This window comes from Orbicella faveolata, unplaced genomic scaffold (assembly GCF_042242905.1).
Source record: "Orbicella faveolata isolate gen_17 unplaced genomic scaffold, um_ofav_v1 contig_36, whole genome shotgun sequence".
Lineage (NCBI taxonomy): Eukaryota > Metazoa > Cnidaria > Anthozoa > Scleractinia > Merulinidae > Orbicella > Orbicella faveolata.
Window position 1 is genome coordinate 11,796,322 of NW_028301565.1, and position 21,179 is coordinate 11,817,500.

At 37.9% G+C, this 21,179-nt stretch overlaps 1 protein-coding gene across 1 annotated transcript in view; it reads left to right on the top strand.

Annotated features, from left to right (window-relative positions):
- LOC110054517 (E3 ubiquitin-protein ligase rnf213-alpha-like) overlaps window positions 1–21,179 on the top strand; it is a 104,840-nt gene that overhangs the window by 1,544 nt on the left and 82,117 nt on the right. Inside the window, exons 2-5 of the mRNA XM_089274524.1 lie at window positions 54–341; window positions 874–1,115; window positions 5,323–5,450; window positions 18,303–18,656. Coding sequence (XP_089130650.1) covers window positions 54–341; window positions 874–1,115; window positions 5,323–5,450; window positions 18,303–18,656 — 1,012 coding nt within the window. The remainder of the gene's footprint in view (window positions 1–53; window positions 342–873; window positions 1,116–5,322; window positions 5,451–18,302; window positions 18,657–21,179) is intronic.

A 21,179-nucleotide genomic window follows, 5' to 3' on the forward strand; every position in this document is an offset into this window, starting at 1 on the left:
TTTTATGATTATGGACCTGTTAACTGGTGTGGTTACCACTTTACTTTCAACAGATGGAGTACAAAGGAAAAGAAAGGATGAAGGTGAACAAGAAGGGAAACCTGCAAAACGGAAGTCTGTTGGAAATGAAGTTGATTCTGTCCCTGGTGGAGTTGATGATGTGACTGCAACTGCTTTGCAGAACCTACAACTATCAAAGGAGCTACCTGAAGGGCAGCAGAAGACACTTCCTGACACAACATCGGGATTAGTACCAGCTATTGAACACCCCTTAAGTGACTCCAGGGAATCAGAGCCAATGTCTATTAAGCAGGCATCCAACACTGGGTATCAGCTTACAGGTAGATCCTATTGTATATGAAGGACAGAATTGTCCCTTGGTGGCTGTCAAATACATGTGCTGTATTATTTGTTCTTCAATAGTCTTGTAATTAACCTGGTTTATCAATTTATGTAATATTCAGGATGCCTTAAGTGGTCTTTAACAGAATGTTGTTATGAGAGATTGTCAATGTTCTTTATGTACAAGGCTCAAGCATAGTATTACAAAGTTGTAAAAGTAATGGCCCTTGTTACTAGTGGTTACTTTTGGATTCAGCAGGCTAACTTTCCTTTCTTACCTTTGGAGGGTTGAGGCCTACTTTTGGGTAGCTGATCTAGCTACCAAGAAAATTTTCACACTATATGGAGCATGAACAAGATAAATATTGTTGCAAACTTATATATTTATCATAACAAGTCTTCTTCTTGTGACAGGGCTCATTATAGGGCCAAATACTTTTGCAAATTTACTGTATGTTTACTGCATGAATAATTTACTGATCTCAAATTAACAAGAACCCTTCCTTTTGACATGCACAAATGTACATATAGCCACGGAATCTGCTACGCCTGAAGTTGGCAGAACTTGTGAGTCAGAGAAGTTGCTTAGAGCACCCAGTTCATCTAGCCCAAATGCCAATGCGCAGCAAAATCAAGAAGAAGAGGGTGGAGTCAGAGGAGAAAATGGGGAGGCAGACAGCAAGTCAAACAAGTCTGCAGGCAGCACTGCAATGAGGCAATCCACTGAGGATGACATGGGCAACAGTGATAGCAGTAGTGGCTCTGGTTCAGAGGTATTTTTGATCTTCCACTTTAATCCTACTGCTTTAACAAGGGTCCCGCACATCAAGTTATAGGATGAATAAAAGATTTTCTTAAATGCATTTTTTGTTGAGGACTCTAACTAGCTGCTACTGTGTTTTTTTTCTCACCCTATGAACTTAAAAAGTTAATGAGGACTAAATTCAAATTTGGTGACTGTTTTTTACACCAAAGAAATTATATGTTAGACAATCAAGACTCTGGGTATGGGAGTGGATTGCTGAATTAACTCTTCTTTCAGTGCATGTGGTTCTTGATCTTTTCTCTGTTTTTTTTTTGTTATTAAAAATGCCCTTGCACTGCAAATAATCTCAATAAGCTCTCCTGATTTATCAACAACTCTGAAATTCATGAAATGAGACTCACAGATAAGTTGAATGGGTGTAATGAACAAATGAACAATGATGGTGACCCTGACAACTGGAACCAATGAAACCACTGGAAATAAAACGTGATCAAGTCGAACAGTTTCATTCTGAATCTGAATCATTTCTAGAACAGCAACAGTTAAAGCTGCACAGCATGTCTGCAACAGTATTACCATGTACCTAAATCTAAACAATTACAGATAATTACACATATGTAAAGCTGCAGAAGGTACAGTAAAGCATAGTCGATGCTTGTTGAATCAGAGACCGAACTGACAAATGTAATTTTGTTAGATGTTTTTTAGAATAATATGACTGAAAAACTCAAGACGTGCATTGTCTCTTTTCGTTGTCCCTTTTGCTGCATTGTCTTCAGTTATGAGATGTGTGAAATTTATTCAAAGTTTTAACAAAAGTCATACTCCAGGAAGTATACATGAGAATGTTATGCGAGACTCATTTTCAGAGCACATTCCATTCAAACATGTGTTTAAGCCTAGGGCCAAAAAAATATGACAAAAAAGCTATATAAATAACCTGTAAAAGAGCTCTAATTTACTCTTGCTTTTTCACACGCGATACATGACATCACACGAGAGTGCGCCTAAATAAATAACCGTGCGTGACACCAATCGTGTTTTTCTGATTTTTGTGATGTCAGTGTGACCAAATAAATGCTAATTTTCTCGCGTTTCCTTCTGTGAATTTTTTTTTAAATTCGGCTCAGTTCTAACCACATACAATTCCTATAAAATACCCTATTTTTGTTAAAATCTGTCAGAGCTAATCTAATATATTTTGAAGAATATTGGAAAACCCATCTGAACAACCTTGACCAATTCACTAATTCAAAATGTCAGGCAATATCATTTCCACGATGTGGCAAAGTATGAAAAAATTTCATCGAAGGAAAGTAGAGATATTAAGGAGTTTAGGTCAAAATGAGGAATATATCTGCCAGTCATTAGATGAGATGTTGCCGTGGTAATGGCCTTAATCCAAAAATTGACAACCAAAACATAAGCCTTATTTTAACAGTACCCATACTGGTATATCTCTACAGGGAAAACTTTAAGAGAAATTAACTAAGTTTCCTTTTCTAACTTGCGCTCTATAGGGAGGGTGTTTGTAAATACTCTAGGGAGCCACCTTAACGTCTCATTACTAAATTAAATATAAATGAAGTGAGGAATACTCATGTTTGGCCTTTACTAAGAAGTCTAATATACTCTGTATATTGTATAGGGACACAATGCAGCTGCTTGGGAAGGGAGTGTAGGGTACATGATTTGGCTGTAATGCATGGTGAGCAAGCAAAGATGACGAAAGTTCAACTGGAAAACCTGATCCTAGCAAACCTTGCCACTCCCCATTAAATTCAATTAATATTAATTCCACTTCTTGTGTCATTAATTAATGAAGAGAGAACACTCATGTTGGGCCTTTACTGAGCAGTTTATTATATTGTACTGGGACACAATACAACTTCCCAAAGATGGTGGTCCAGAAATATTTAAGAAAGGGGGAATATAAGAGTTTGCATATTGATAGGATGTGAGTCCTATGTGGGTAATTTGGCATGGTACCCTGAGAAAGAGGCTCAGGAGTAAGCGAATATAGCATTTATAACAATCCGAAGACCATTGTCCAAGCAAGTTGATTACCTAGCACTTAAGGCCCACAACAGAAACGGATGTGGCCCCTCCAATGTGTAAGTTGTGACCACTGTGTTGGGGGGGGGGGGGGGGGGTCTTAGCCAGTAAGCCAGAGTGGAGGAGAAACAAAGTTCATTAGGCATTGGCAGGTTAGAGGAGATCCCAAAGAGAGATGAAAGTGAGGGTCACTGGGCTGATAATCTGGTTGTGTCTTTTGGAGGTGCCAATTTTGGCTTCACTGCATATACAGCACAGACGACATGTTTGGCATGACCAGTGTAGAGAACAGCCCCACAACACTGTTTATCCGTCTTGGATGTCTTAACAGTTAACGTGAGATATTCCTCACCTGTGGGTGTCGTTGTCAGGCTCATATCGCAGATTAGCAAAGCTCAGGTCTCAGAACTGCACAACTTGCAAGCGAGATAAAACATCAGATGGGGCATTTCAATGCTGGGAAATTGCACTGCCTTATATAAGTACAATGTTAAACTTGCAACAGATATAAAAAGGTAAATATTAGTGTCACAAGATGTTAAACAATTGGTACTACTGGATGTGAGTATGTGAACTACAGCTTCACAGTGATCTTGTGTGACACTAAAAAAGCCGTAGTCCTCACAGTGGTTGCTAAGGCAATAGCAATAAAAGAAATAAAGAGTTCTTTGAAGGTAATGGAGTGGCGACTCTGAATGCCAACATTGTCAAATGTGTCACAAAGCCAAAAGTCCCCAAACATGGTGCCGAATGACCTTGTGCAGACATTGGTGTACAAGTGTAAACATGAACTGGTAACTCATTGTTTATCATAGAACATGCTCATGCCATTCAAATCCTGTAGAAACAAAAGCCACTAGGTTAAGTCTTTCAAAAAGTGATTGCCAAGCTTGCTGTGGTGACTAGGGTGTCAAAGGGGACATTGATATACCTGCCAACTCTCACCCATTATGCGTGAGTCTCACGCCTATGGATCTAACATTGTGATCTCACACATTCAGACCAATTTCTCATGCCTAACTGACAATAGCAAGTGTAATTGCTTAAAAGCTGATTAAAGAAATTCAGTTTTTTTTTTTCGGCGAAAAACAGTTGGTGAGTCCAGCAAAAAAGCGTCTTCAAGCTTACTCCGTTATGCGTATTGAGTTCACGATACAAACTTAGGTTTAGATTGTGTGACATGACATGTCTCGGAAGTCATTGGGAAATCTTCGGCAATCATCGGAAGTCATCGGAAATCTTCGGCGATCTTCGGAAGTCTTTGCAGATCTTCGGCAATCTTCGGAAATTCAGGTTCTGTGGAGACGAAAAATCTCACGCATTTTACTGAAAAAAAGTTTACAGGTATACATTGATGTTTTTGGAATTGCGGTATAGGACAATTATTTTTGCGGTATTTCGGTAATTTTCATCTTGAAATGTGGTATTGCAGTTATTCTCTGAACCTGTGTGATGGGGATTTTTTTTTGTATTTGGGATGGTATTAGAAATTATTCCTACAAGTCCTCTAACATTTCCCGAGCCTTTTTCAGTAAAGGCATTGCACTGCAATTTGCTTCAGTGGACTTGCTGCCTCCCTCTTCATATTCTTGTGTTAAGTGCTTATATTTGTTTGATGTACTTCATTGCCTGAATCACTTGGGGCATATATACTTCTTCTCCTGGTATGTGCTTCACAGGAAAATGCCCCTGTTTACCATGCACACTTAAGACATACAGGTCTTGCCAGAAGCTGGACATTTGGCTTTCTCATAATGATGATCATTTTCCTCTTAATGACTGCATGGCCCCAAGAGAAACAGTGAGTTTTGTTTCCCCAAGACCCTCAATGTTTCAAGGTACATGCAGCCTGATCACATGTGAGTCAAAAGTTCCAGTTGTTGTTAATGTTGTTGATCCAGATTTGATCAAAAGCTGATCATGATGAAATAGATATGGGAACAACATCATTTTTGTGTTCTTCTTCAGCCCATGTAAAACCAGTACTGCAAGGGTGTCAAATGCCCCTGGCATTGTCCCAAAAATAATTAAATGCGTGGTCCCTGGATTTCAAATGCCCCACCCTTGGGATCAGGAAACAAGAAAATACTTGACTGGGGGAGAGGGTCAGTCTGGGCACTGCTTGAATTGACTGGTGGATATTGTTTAATATATTGAAGGAAGATGAAGTAAATCAGCCAAAAGATAAGATCAAGAGAAAAAAACAAAAAAATGCTTCCAAGAGGCAGAGGGAGAAGAAACAGGACCAGAAAAAAAGGAGGGAAGCTGAACAGCGAGAAGCAATTCGGTAAGTTATCTAAAACTTACTTTTCTTGTTCAGTTAGATAATGAGGTCAAGTCACTAACCTCATGATTGAGGAGATCCTGTTAATGGGTACTTTCATTTCCTTTATACAGTTTTTAGTATTATTTCGGAGTTGAACAAAGAGTTTCCAGCAATCTGATTGGTTGAGCAATTCCTTATATGCCACATTTCAAGGCCTGGTTACTAAGCTTGCCACCTTTGCCATCTCAGCAAGTAAACATGGTGGACAGTTGCTGAATTAATTTTTCATTTATTCGGAAGACATCACTCCAAGTCCAGAATATTTGAAAGGATGGAGAATTTTCAAAATGAATGCTAGGCAGTGGTTACGTTGATCACTAGCAAGTCAGATCGATTGACCAAAATATATTTTTCTTCAATCTAAAGCCACTCATTTTAGACGACAATGACAGCAATGAATGAAGTCAACAACGATAAAACAAAGGTATTGGATGAATGTATTTTTCATAGTGTTTCGCTTGTTTGTTTTACTGCTGAACTGGAGTAAATTGATTCACAATCGATGTACATGTAAGCTTTTTATTAAAACTATGGCTGCATATCAGTATGCAAACAAACAATTGGGTCTGTGTTTTTATGTGTTAGTCCGCTATTCTGTAGTCCTCTTTGTTCAGCTCTGAAAATTATACTAATGCAATTATTCACCAAAGGCGAAGTGAACATTGGCGAATATTCACCTTGACTTTTGACTTGATGAACAGTCGCCAATGTTCACTTTGCCTTCGGCGAATAATTGAAGGCTTTCATACAAAAAGGGCATATATGGCTTTTTGGGCTGATTTTTATTTTTTGCAGGATTGAGCTAATTTTTGGCAGACTGACTTGTTTTGACATGAAATCAGTGTTTCGTAATTGTTTCTGTTTATTTTTGTGCTTCGTCTTCGAGAAATAATGTATGCAAAAAAAATCAGTTTTTCAAGCAGCATCCTTTGGAGTGAATCCTCTGAAGGTGGATTTTGATGCCACGCAAACTTAAACGGCTACCTTTGGCAGCTTCGTGAGCACGACAGCATTTTTGAAAGAAGTGGAGAAATAGACTGGGAAAAAAAATTGACCACCTTATTTGCTTGTGCTAACGAAGCAACAGTAAGAGATTAGCGTAATTATATGAACGATAAAACTTGTATTGGTTTGAACAACTAGCAGCAAATGCCACGCTTCGGTGACTTCATCATTTAGCGAAACAAAAGGTTTCGTGCAACAAAAGATCTCCTAAAGATGCCCTTGGAAAACTGACCTTTTTACATTCGTTATTTTTCGAAAATGAAACGCAAATCAACAAAAACAGTTACGGAGCGATGCTTTTCATGTCAAAACAAGTCAGTCTACCAAATATTAGTGCGATCCTGAAAAAATGAAAATCGGCCCAAAAAGCGATATACGCCCTTTTTGCATGAAACCCTTCAATTGTTAATTATTCTGACTTCAACCTGATTCTGTTTTTTATCTAAACCATTGCTTATTACAATACTAAAGAATGCTTCTTGGTCAAGCCCTAGGGCAATTATTTCTCTTGGGGGATCTGCATTATCTTTAAAGCTTTGTAAAATAATAGTCAGTCTTTCTTTTTTGTGTGGGATTTCCCACACTTTGTCAACGCCAGCAATATTTATTTATTTGTCCAGGAGAGCAAAGCGTTTGTCACGTGTTTTTTACTTGGCGTGTAGACTGGGTTCCACTGGCAAAAGGTTGAGTGTTTTTGTGCAGCGGCCATTAGTGTGATTTCTCTTAGCGGGTGTTGTTTTTTGGTGAATTTTGACTTGTTTTTGAGATTCGGAAGGAGTGTTAGGCCTTAGGTCTTAGTCTTTTTCAGACACTCGCTGCCATATTTATTGTTCACATGCCATTTATTATAAGGTGGGTAAACATTCGCTTTCTGTATATGCACAAAATTCTTGGATGAATAAGGAACAATCAGTCAATTATACAACAATCATACGAAGTTCCAGTTCTCGAACAGAACTTTCTGCAATTACATATTTAAATTATGTCACATTGAAATTCCTTCGATTGGATGAAAATCCTGACAATTTCTGCAGAAATGAAATTTTAGTCATATGTTCTAGTAAACATTGTGCGTGTCGCGCCGTGCAGTCTGCAACTGTCGGAAGAAAATTTATGCATGATTGACTTCATTACTTTCAACTCCCATCTGTTGCTAAAATCAGCATTTTTGTATCAACAACCAAAGTTTTACGGACAGATATAAAATAATAACAAAGCCCAGTGTTTTCCTGTGTATATATGGTTAGCAAGTTGAGGTCCTCTCGACTGATAAACCATGATTTCTTGATACGTTGTGTGACGGTGCAGTTTCTTTAGACTCACAAATTTAAAAGGACTAAATATTTGCATTTGCCTTCAAACTTCACGCTAAACATTTTCTAGTCATGCTTAAGCACAAAAGTTAATTTCTTGAAGTATTACTTACGTTCAGTTTTCTCAGCTGGAAGCATGAATATTAGGTGACATTTGCAATCGGAGCTGATTTATCGTAAACAAACTCCGTGCAACCATCGACCGATTCTAATATTTCCGCTGAGGAATAAAAGTAGACAACATTTCTGATGCCGTTCCATGTACATTAAGGTGGGGAGCGTCTGTGTAAGAGCTGAGGTTAATTGAACTATTTGTCTCCACTGGAACTAATTAACACATCCCAGGACAAATGTAGCCCATGAAATAAAGCTGTTCCCACAGTAAACATCCCCAAGCCAACGCGATTCAAAAGTTGTCTTCGTGAACATTAATTGTCCCAGTTATGTAGCACGTCATCTGGCATCCCGATGAAACAGGCCAGGTTAGTGTTGATTGCACGGTCCAGAATCACAACCAAAAACTAAACCTTTGCGTGTGCACTTGCTTTTCAATGATGCCATTTGTTTTCACTTCTGCTGCGAAAAACAAGCCTAACTTGCAAAATGTGTTTACTTTAATGACTCTTTCAATGACCTCCCCCCCCCCCCCCCCCCCGTAATAACTTGGGGCTATGTGTATGTCTGCTGACGTTTGTTTTTGTTTTTGTTTGCTTTTTTTTTTTTTTTTGCTGGGTTTTAGTATACATTGTGAAACAACGGTTACATGGGATTTTGCCAATTAACAAAAATGGCACACGGAGGAAAGCCATTTTTCTTTTCCTTTTCGGTTACATATTAATGACAAACAGAGAAACGTGATTTGCTCGTAATACCTTGGACATCAAAACACCAATGCAACTTACTACATTAAATGTCAAGGGCGCTGCATGCGATATTTTTGATGTATCCATGGGCATTAACCATGGGAAATTTACCTCTGGAAATATTGGTCATACTCACTAAATGCAGTTTCGTGGTCATTTACCACGGTAAAGAGATCCGTGTAACTGAGCCCTAAGGGAGTGAATTTCCCGGAAACTAAAGTCCAAACATATTTCTCACGTAACCGTTTTTTTGTCTGCAGCTTGGGATCTTATAAGCAGGACTCTACGGTATCTTTACTTGACATTCATCACTACAAAACAACAAAATGTATAACTATTCACTGTAAAGCTACAATTTCTCTGATTTATCCATAGCACATCAACTCTTATTTGACTGAAATCCCACACAAGTTCACATTGCGGACCTGTTTTTTTTTTTTTTAGGGAGGGGAGGTGAACCAATATATCTTAATGGCTTAACCCTATTTAGACTGGGCTTCTTTTTGTTATTTTCAGAGAGGGGGTTGGGTGGCTACAAACAGCAAAGGAAAGCAGCAAAGGAAAAGTTCCTCTTTCTGAAATCAACACCCTATTATCTTTAAAGATATTTGGCAAAGCTAATTACCTCACCGGAAATGAACTTGTTGTTTCAACCACATACTTGTCATATTGCGTGTGCGACCCGCTTGTCTATCTAAAATTTTATGTATGGAAGATATGTTATTATGAGTTTGCCTGTGAACTCAAATTAATCCGACACTGTATAAACCAAAATCGACTCCTAAATCTTCATTTAAAAGCTGAAATTAAAAGCACTCCGTTGATCCTACAAATAGCAAAGGAAAGCCACAAAGTACAAGTTTCTCTCTCTGAAATCAACACCTTATGATCTTTAAAAATATTTGGCAACGCTAATTAGCTCACCCAAAATTAATTTGTTGTTTTTACTGTATACTTGTCGTCAATGAACATTTATATTGTCTTCACCCTGACAAAACGATTATCGATTGTTTAATCACAACTGCTCTTTTGTTGACAGAAAATATAAAACAACACATTTCCAAAACTTCATAAAAACTGAAAACTGCGAATGAATCGTACCCTGACTTCATTAGCACTACTGTAAATTTGCTATAACTGTACACTTGTCATATCAATTAAAAGCACTCTGCTGATCCTACATGTACAAACAGCAAAGGAAAGCTGCAAAGCCTTCACCTATTGCCTGTGCGACTTACTTGTCTATCTAAACTTGTATGTATGGAGGATACAGTATTGTGCAAAAATAACGCAAGCGAAATGCGCATGTTTCGTTCTTTGTTCCCGTGACTTTTCGACGAAAGTTCACACAAAAATTCAAGTGAAATTTCATGGCGTATCGAGCGATAATTCGCTTGAACAAAGGGTAATTTTTCTTCAAAGTTTTGTTAAGCTAACGAAAATTCATGAGCACAAACGATAATTTGCCAGGCAGTGCACAAAATTTTGCAACGTATTGAATGACAGTTAGGCAGCGTTCGTGCAATTTTCTTTTAGCGACTGATACGAACAAACAGTTGTGTAACTTACAAGCGATAAATTTGTAAATACGTGCAGATGAACTGTTTGTAAATACCTGCCAGTTTGCAGTCATCATCACTGATTAAGGGGATAACATTTTATCTATGACAAATACGTTACTAAAATCTTACTTCACTTGCTCAAGTTCAGCTTGGGCCCAGTTTCATACGCAGAGAATTAGAATACACTGAACCGCATTGTGAAGACAATGAGCTCAGTTCATTCCACAAACAAAACAAAAACATCTCCAGTTCTGTGTACTTATGCTGCTTAAGTAAATAGTCGCAAACAATTCATGAGGGTTTTTCAATCTGAACACTCGTGCACGCTTGCGAATCCATTGGGCTGTTGTTTATTTCCATCCCAATCCAGGGCTCAAAATTAACTTTTTCGTTTAGGAGCCAGCTGGCGACTAGCGGAAAAAACGGTCGCCAGATCGTAAATTTTGGTCGCCAACTTATTTTATATAACTTACACAAGAACACGATTTTGTACGTTACTTTGCATGCAAGAAAAGTCACAATTGAAGAGCGAAAACAATTAGAAACAACATGAATAACACCATAGTCATTGAGTTATTTTTTTGTAAAAAAAATACCTCTTAGTCGGCGCGTCGGGTATGTTATGGACGGGTCAATGGGTGAGTGAGTGAGTGAGTGAGTGAGTGAGAGATGTATGTATGTCACACCAATCAGATTGGATCTACTATGAACAGCCAATCAAATTTCTTGTTGTAAAGGTAAATGGTACGTGAGAAACACAAGGTAAGTATAAACACAAGGACTTTGGTAATTGAAAAATAAAGAGTGACGTGTATGTTGTCGGTTTGTGATTTTTAGTCCGGTTTGGAGGAGAGTGTGACGGTTACATACGTACATTGGGCTGTTTTAGAGTGCATAATTTTCAGTGAAATGGTGGCTAGTTATGAACGAGATGAGTCTTGAGTTTTGAAGCAGTTCATGAGTAGTAGGCAAATGCACGAGATATTTTTATTTTTAATTACAAAGGGTAACTTGATACTTTTGTTTTTCACAAGGAGTTAATTCAATTAGAGGTCACGAATCGTCGCTTTTAGTTCTTAGGACATGTTTTAGAGGAGACGAGACTATTTAGATTTGAAGCAGCTCTAACGTTTACAATAGTAAGTGCAGGTAACGATTGTTTTGTTCTTATTGCATGCAAATATGACGAGATATTTTTATTTTTTAGTTACAATGGGTAATTTGACACTCTTGTTTTTCACAAGGTAGTAAATTCAATTAGAGCTGACGAATCGTCGCCACTTGTTCCCACGAGATGTGTACTATTTTTAGTTACAAATGGTAACTCGACACTTTTGTTTTTCATATGGGAGTAAATTCAATTAGAGCTTACAAGTTATCGGCTATTGTTCCCAGGATATTAAACAAAAAAGAAGCTTTTCTTTCTAGAGTGTTTTTACGTCTCTGCAGTAGCAGTTTAATATTTTTATTTGATGAGCATTTTATGACATTCTTTTCAGTCCGATATTTTTAAAGGTAAAAAGTATGAAAACTGTTCAAATGTTCTTTGAAGACTGTGTGGCACCAAGTTAAAGTGCAATTTAATTAAATCAGACTTTCAACGTGTCAGAGAGGTCTTTTTCTCTTTCTTTAAATTTTCGGTGAAGTAGTGTTGTTGCGTTGTGTTGTGTAAAAAGAGTAAACTTACTACTCGTATAAAATGCGAAAAGTTCTCTTAACTTGAGTATTTTTGAGCAAAAATTCCTCTTGGGGGCTGGAAGGGCTCCCGAGGGGGTACTCCCAGAAAAATTGGTTGGGGGTGTGCGGCCCGCTTCCCAAAACCCTTACCCTATTTATGACCAAAATCTGCGATATTCCTTACCCTATTTATGACCTGACCAAAAATTCGAAACCCTATTTACGACCTGACCCTCAAATCAAAACCCTGTTTCAGAACTGCGTTATAATTAGCTCCCTAGTTCAAACCAATGTTAAATTACCGTAAACGTATAAATTTGTGAAGGGCTTTTGTTGATTTTCTTTTCGATAATGATGAAAAAGTGGCTTCTTCTTAAAGCATACCCATATCAAGGCTAGAGTGCAAAAACCGTACCCTATTTATGACCAAAATGGCCAAAATCAGCTAAAATCGATACCCTATTAATGACCAAAACGGCTGAAAAACCATACCCTTCGGGGCCGCACAGACCTATATAGCCCATATAAGGAAGTTCCCCCCCCCCCGGGGGGAAGGGCTACGTGATCGGTGAGTGAGGGAGTTATGCATGTGTGCGTGTCAGACCAATCACAGTGTGGGTTGTATCAAAGAACAAATAAAATTGCCTGTTAGAAAATAAGATGGTATCTACATTAATCTGGAGACGTGTCAGATTACTGTAGTTTGTTCAGTCAAACATTTTATGGCTTACTATTTAGTTATCTTACCATTACCGATGTAACATCTTATGTACATCATAAACTCCCAGTTTCTTTCTTGCTGTACATCGCAACCAAAAAAACTTGTCAAATCAACCAAATCATTACTGTAAACAGTTCCATGAATGTGCCTATCTCCGAGACTTATAGTTCACAAAAAAAATAACTCTTGCACGCCTTGCGTGCCTATGTTTTTAAATGAAGCGAAGCAAAGATGTTTTGAGTCCGTGGTTTTCCTTGTGAGACAAACACGGGTCCTTGCGTATTTTCCCTTTGCTACTTCTTTGAAATGCTGTTCTTTATTTTCGACTTGCTTTCCTTGACGCCTTTCGCTGTCGACAGTTTGGTGAAATCCACTTTCCCTACATCAACAACTGATGAAGGATTCAAAGTTTGGATTAACCTTTTGGCTGAATCTTCATTCCCTGCACATAAAAACTCACATAATTCCTTCAACTGATTGGTATCTGCCATCATTTTCGTGGCAAATGAAAAGCACATGGTGTTGAAGTGCGCCTGCGATCCCAGTTTCGGAAGAAGCCGCTGAAACAATATGGTGCGCCATGAACGCAGTATCGACATGTCGAAATACATTCAATTTTTTTGATTATCTTGTAATATTCAAACATTATTTTACTGGGGACGGAAAGGTGAGTTGCATACTAGCTACCATATCCGATTGATTTCCTAATATAAAGATTTAAAAACAAAAGTTGTGCCGTGGTTTTCTTTAGTTATCAGACAAAACGCGAATCGCCAGCTGGCGACCAGTTCTGAAAATTTAGTCGCCAGTGCTCAATTTTTGGTCGCATTGGCGACCAGTGAGTCGCAATTATGAGCCCTGCAATCCCCTTGTGGTTGTTTATTAAAATTCTTGAAAGCCCTGAAAACTTTTCGGGCCTGCAAAGCCATTTTTGAGTTATTTTTTTGTAAAAAAAATACCTCTTAGTCGGCGCGTCGGGTATATTATGGACGGGTCAATGGGCGAGTGAGTGAGTGAGTGAGTGAGTGAGAGATGTATGTATGTCACACCAATCAGATTGGATCTACTATGAACAGCCAATCAAATTTCTTGTTGTAAAGGTAAATGGTACGTGAGAAACACAACGTATGTATAAACACAAGGACTTTGGTAATTGAACAATAAAGAGTGACATGTATGTTGCCGGTTTGCGATTTTTAGTCCCGTTTGGAGGGGAGTGTGACAGTTACATACGTACATTGGGTTGTTTTAGAGTGCATAATTTTCAGTGTAATGGTGGCTAGTTATGAACGAGATGAGTCTTGAGTTTTGAAGCAGTTCATGAGTTAGTAGTAGGCAAATGGCACGAGATATTTTTTAAGGGTAACTTGATACTTTTGTTTTTCACAAGGAGTTAATTCAATTAGAGGTCACGAATCGTCGGTTCTAGTTCTTAGGACATGTTTTAGAGGAGACGAGACTATTTAGATTTGAAGCAGTTCTAACGTCTACAATAGTAAGTGCAGGTAACGATTGCTTTGTTCTTATTGCATGCAAATATAATGAGATATTTTTATTTTTTAGTTACAATGGGTAATTTGACACTCTTGTTTTTCACAAGGTGGTAAATTCAATTAGAGCTGATGAATCGTCACCACTTGTTCCCACGAGATGTTTGCTATTTTTAGTTACAAATGGTAACTCAACACTTTTGTTTTTCACATGGGAGTTTTTCACGTGATTGGTGATTGAGGGAGTTATGCATGTGCGAGTGTCCGACCAATCACAGTGTGGGTTGTATCAAAGAACGAATAAAATTGCCTGTTAGAAAATAAGATGGTGTCTACATTAATCTGGAGACATGTCAGATTACTGTAGTTTCTTCAGTCAAACATTTTATGGCTTACTATTTAGTTATCTTACCATTACCGATGTAACATTGTATGTACATCATAAACTCCCAGTTTCTTTCTTGCTGTACATCGCAACCAAAAAACTTGTCAAATCAACCAAATCAACCAAATCAACCAAATCATTACTGTAAACAGTTCCATAAATGCTGCTATCTCCGAGACTTATAGTTCACAAAAAAACAACTCTTGCACGCCTCGCGTCCCTATGTTTAGATAATCTGTACCTAAAAACTGAGAGGTGTATATGCCTGAAACTTCTTGTATGAAGAGAACCTCTGTTCATATTAAGAATATGCGGATAAAACTGCACTGTAATCATAGGGTTTGAGATTTTGCTATGGCTTTCTGGGTGTGAAAACTTTTCGGGACCTTTGAGAAACGGGCACCTGGCCCAAGTTGTTCGAAGGCTGGATAATGCGTTATCCACTGGATAAATCGGATGGTGATTTATCCGGTGGATAGCATTATCCACCTTTCGAACAACCTGGGACTGAGGTCACTGGGTGTTGCTTTAAGTCTTCAAACAGTTCACATTTATTTTGCTCCATTTTCGTCTCCTAAATAATCATTTGGACTCTAACTTACAGGGATAAACAGATATGGATGACTGCAACAACTATCCGTTTCCAAAATTTGTTAAGAGTTTTTACTTTTAATATGAAAATTCTAATATTGCGGCATAACGAGAATATTACATATATCACAGAAAAACTAGAGAACTGATGTGTGACCTTCTACTATTGTGAGATCTCGGATGAGCTGACAATAAGCGGTCCGCTGCAGAGTCCAGCCTTGCTGTTGGCAAGATCTTCGTACGGTGGACAAACTCACGGCAATCCCACAGTTTGCTAGCTTCTTCTGAATCTGTTGGCTATTAGTCTCATCATTTTTTCGCATCTGTTGATCTATAAATGCTTTTGCATCTACAGACAACTTTGTTGGTCTTCCTGAGTGCGGTAGATTCACCATGGAGCCAGTAATTTGACTAATTTGTAGTTTCTTGATGATTTGAGAGACACTAGCGAGGGTTACTAGTAAACCTTCGTTCTTCAATGACCTGAATACTCCAGCTGGGTGGAGATCTTAAAGGAGCTCGATTCGAGTTCTCGTATAATTTGAAACTTTAGGCCTGATGACTGACCAGCGAGGTGCTATCTTCAGTGAATGAGCGAATGATTTCTGGTCTAAGAAATAACACACAGACGGTCGCTATGGCAGCAAACTGGTTCTGAGACTGGGGTCTGGTGCGAGAAAAATTGTGTGGTTCTACATGCTGTGAAAATGGTGTTTTGGCAAGTGTATAACATAGTGATTAAGTACAATTGCATTTGTTTATCGGAACCGTGGTATTTTGGGGTTTTGGATCAAGTCAACAATTTAGCATTCCTTCTGAAATAACCAGGTGAGTTTCATAGCTAACATTTCGTCAAGCTGTGATGCTATTTCAGATTAATGGCTTCTTTCATGTGCAATGATTGGGAAGGTCATTTATATATTTCACTCAGCGAACTGTGTTTTGAAAATGCTCTTGGCCTATTGATAAACAATAGATTGAATTTTTGGGAGGAGCGAATTATTGTTCGAAAATTTGCAGTGAATCATCGTGCAAAGCGAATTATCGTTTAAAAAATCACGTGGATCAAAACAATAGGTGTCATGAAAATGCATGGAAATTTTGTGGAAATATCGTTTCAAGCGAAATTTCTTTGAAAAGTCCTGAAAAGGCAGGAATTTTGTCAAAATTTGTTTGCGTTACTTTTGCACAATACTGTATGTTCTTATTATGAGTTTGCCCGTGAACGCAAATTTATCTGATACTGTATAAACCAAAATCCACCCCTAAATCTTCTTTTAAAAGCTAGAATTAAAAGCACTCTGCTGAACCTAATTGTCTCATTTACTAACTCCCAGAGTGCATTTCACATCCACAGAGGGATAAATTGTGCACAACATAAGCGCGATGGACATAAGCGTGATGGACATAAGCACGATGAAATAAGTGAGAAATCACTATCCAAAGGAATGCAGCATGCGGGCTTAAAGCAATGACGTCACACAATAATGCGTCATAGCTTAATAAATGAGATTAGGATTTCGCATATAAACTCTATAACAAATTTGTTTACTGAATCAACAATCACATACTGAGCTGGTGCGGCCTGTGGCTAAATAATAAACATTCAAATATTTGAACACTATTTTGTAACTTGAACCAATAAATTGTGAGTCAAAAGTAAATGCAAAAACTAGTGTAAGAAAAAAACAGAACTGGGTTTGCCCAATCTACTTGCTTTGTGCAGTCTGCATGGTCTGCGTTTTAACTTGCTTGCCTCTCATGGAACCTGCAGGGTAACAGAGAGAGGGGGAAACCATGTAACAGCTGGAGAAGGGAGACAGAACCCACAACACAGTTGAAGGGCTACACCCAGATTCAATTGTTTGCAGCTGAGTAATTAACGATCCTGTAATAAAAGTGCCTTCATGGGTCATTGTTAAACATGATAGCTCAGTTGGTAGAATGCAGGAATGCAGTAATTGCCTATGATCTTGGGTTTGCCAGTTCAAATCCGATTCAAAGGTTTTTTTGCTACAGATGAACAACAATTGGATTATTATTTTCTGAAGCCCTGCCATATTTCTTGCAAATTCAGCGCAGATGCCATGCATGAAATAGTTATTGCTTGGAAATTTATGTGTAGGTTATGGAAAGAAAGTCTGAAAACTTAAGTGGATAAACATTGGCATTGATCACACTATCACATGGTGCATTATAGGCCATGATCAGAATTTTCATGCAAGTAAATCCCTCTTTCTGAACTTTTCATTCATTTGAGAAGCTGAGTGTATCCTAACTGCTAACATGAGTTCTACTCCTCTTATATCAAGAGATCCAGGGCTTGACTTGGTTTGAAAGGCTACACATGTGAAAACAAGAAGAATACATGTAGTTTGGTATTCAACATTCATTTCACTCATTTGATGAGTATGAAAGTTAAGGGAAAAAAGAATGAAGTTTTCTTAGGGGTTGACTTGTATGACCAAGTGTGAAAAGTTAGTTGCCAGTCAAAAAAAATCCACCCACATTGGCGACCCCAGTGATTGCAACGTTGACATCTGAGATCTGAATTATAATCAAAATTAATGCACTGACACAAAAATTATTTCTATGCAGCATGCCAAAAAAGTGGGTTTGCTCCACTCGTCCTGGAATGAATTTTCAAATTTACTGACCAGTCCTCTAACATACACAATCTGTTGATCCCTTCAGGCACAAAGCTCAGTCAACTGTTGTTCTACTTGTATCTTAAAAGGTTGTGCCTCAAAGTGATAATTGAATGCAGTATTGTTTCTGCTAGGAAAGAATATATGCGTGATGCCCCAAAGTTTGTGAAGATCAAAATAATACGCCCTCAAAGTTTGGGATCAAATTATTAATGATCATGACCAGTGATTCGTACACAGTTGTTTAAAATCTCAGTGGAAATTAGGTTTGCTGTATATATTAGTACTAATTTAACTAAGGATAATAAATTACCTCTACTGTCAGAATTAGTTGAATAAAACCTACTTGAGTAAAGATAAAAACCATTAGTCCAAATAAATTATACTTTTTTATGGTTATTTCCCTCCCCAGAAAATCAAGAAATCAACAAAACAAAACATAAAAATCTCTGCCACAATCTTGTTTGTGCACTTGCCTTGAGATAAATAAACAAATAAAGAAATTGCAAATAATTGTGGTTTGGTCTAAAATTAATTTTTTTCCCTTTGCTTTCTTAGGAAAGAAAGAAATGGAGGCAATGTTGATGAAAATAACAAAGATGCCTACCAGACAGAGCAGAAAATGAGAAACAAGAATTCTATAAAAGCAAGCACCAAAGATCAAAAGAGCAAGGGAAAAGGGGCTTCAAAGGGAAATAAAAAAATGGCACAAGATAAGATGAACAATGAAAAATCTACAGACTTTGAAGGTTTTGGGCCTGGCTACCAGGACAAAATGACCATTATCTTTCATGCTGTACTTGCACCTCACTTCAGTTTTGAGGGGAGCCGTGGAGACAAGATCTTTATGAGATTTGGTAGACTACAGTTGGGGAGCTTCAAGAGTAATGTTCTGGAGTTGAAGCCAGTAAGGTAACATTGCCTATCTGCCCCCTAGTGAGACCAGAATCTTTGATTTGTACCCCTTAAAGCGAGATGATGAGCATACCCTAAGGCTCGAAATTAAAAAATCCTTATGTCGCCATTTTGCAACTAAGTGGTAAAAATTAATAGCCGCCAAGTTGCCAGATTGTTAAATCAAATGGAAGAGACAGTCCACAGGCATACATGATGTACTCAATGCTCAAGGGTTTGCAATGCATTATAGGGCGATTTCAAACAGGGTAGCCATTTGGAAGTTTTCCAATGTGAGAGAGAATTGTTCACTTTAGAGTGTTTTAGAATAATCAAACATGGGTTTGTTTTGTTACAGTTGAACCTTGATTATCCAGACTCGTTGGGACTTGAGTAAATAGTCAATAATCAACAGTCTGGATAATCAAAAATATGAATATTCAGGTTTTAATCTATTTCACTTTAAAAAGTGCAAGAAGCATGAGATAAACAATGTATTCAAGACATGTATGAATGTAAATGTAAAACTTAATGTGGACTGGATGTTGGGGATGGTGGATGGCAGACAGCAGGTGGAAAAATACGGATGGAAAAATGCGGATGATAAAATATGGATGGAAAAACGCAGATGATAAAATGTGGATGGAAAAATGCAGATGACAAATGCAGATGGAAAAATGGTGAGATGGAAAAATGAGGATGAAAAATTGCGAATGACAATGTGCGGATGATAAAATCCTGATAAGGGGAAATAACTATGTTGCTCTCTTGGCGGCAGTCGATTTGCAATATTTTAGGTAGAGAGAAGTGGAATATCCATGAACAGAATTTGGTCACCATAGTAAGATAATGCTGTTGTTGCCTCTAGCTCTGATGGCTGGTGGTGAAATTAGTAAGTGATTTAGTTTTGTATTGATCTAACAAAACTGTTTAAACGCACAAGAAAAACTGTGTTCCAGAATATCTATGTTCAATTAGGAATTGATATGTACTTTAATATCTCTCAGACAGACTTCTAAGTGTGTACACATAGCGGTGTTTCATTTAATTTGACAGTGCCAATTTTCTGCAGTGGAAATTTGCTTAGGAGTAAACAGCGAAAGTTCTTTGTCCTGTAGTGAAAGAACAACAGAGTCTGATGATAAAAGGAAAGTTCAGGCCGTTATTATTTGATCAAGGCTTTTCTGGTTTTTCTTCCGGCTGGCATTAAAATGTTTTGATCTGTTTTGTGATTGAATATAAAAATTTGGACTTAATCTTCCCGGCCTACATTCTTTAAGATGGCAGAGTTTACAGTGTGTAGTTACAACTAGGACTGTCAGAAAATTTCCCCTCAAGGGTTTTATCATCCGCATTTTGCCATCTGCATTTTTCCATCCACATATTTCCATCTGCACTTTATTATCTGCAATTTTCTATCCACAGTTTGTCCATCATCAGCCATCCGCCGCCATTTGGTCCACTTTTTACAGAGACCAGTTAATGTTACTATTCCGTTATTCAAACTAAGAGCAGATGTAACGCAACCAGGTAAAAGGTAACACAACAAAATACGCAAACAACAATATGGCGTAACTGAGGGGGACACAGCCCTGTAGTAGGTTTGACGCGACTTCATGATAGGTGCACAAACTAAAAGCCTCACTTATTCCTCCACTAACGTGGGAATAGAACAAGAGTATTGGCAGAGCCTTTCTTATCTCCCCAGCACAGCACAGGCTGGATTGGACAAAATAAAAGCTAGGATATAAGATGGCAAGACACAAGCAATGCCAATGCTTGGGGGAAGTTGCTATGCAGACTTAACCGAACCACAAGGGGTGACCCCGGTTTATTGACAAATAACAAATAAAACCCCTTCCCCAAGGGAGGGAGGGTGGGAAATTTTAAAGCTAAATTGTTACAAACTGTGTACTCTTGTGCAAGCTGCCAGGATAATGCCCTCTGACAGTGTATTGAGATTTATATGCAAGACAGTGTCCCAAAGTTCGGCCAATAGGTACAGCTGTACTATGAACTAACTAGATGCAAAGTGGTGAGCTTGTTAGCAATGAATGGAGCTTAAAAATATGTGGGCCAATTTAGGAGAAGCTAAGATATTTTGCTAGATTATATCATGAAATGAAGCTAAAATACAGACATGAATAGTGTTTGTGCTAACTGCTAGAATAAGAGAACATACATTCATGAATTGAGCATTCAGTATTGTACTATAATTGTTTATCCTACTGGATTGCGTGATGAATGTAAATGGCCTAACCCTTAAGGGGTGTCATGTTCCATTAATTGCGTTTTACCGACCAGTAAAAGCGGTATATAATACTGGGGCATGTTTAAAACATGAAATGGCAAAATGGCAAAATGGCAAAATAAATATAAATATAAATATAAATATAAAATATAAATATACATTTATATAGCGCCATTTTCCACTAATTGTCCATGGCGCGTTACAATACTTTAAAATTAAAATCCTAATCCTTTAAAAAACCCAAAATCCTAAATCCTAAAAGTTAAAATCCTAAGAATTAAATATGCTAT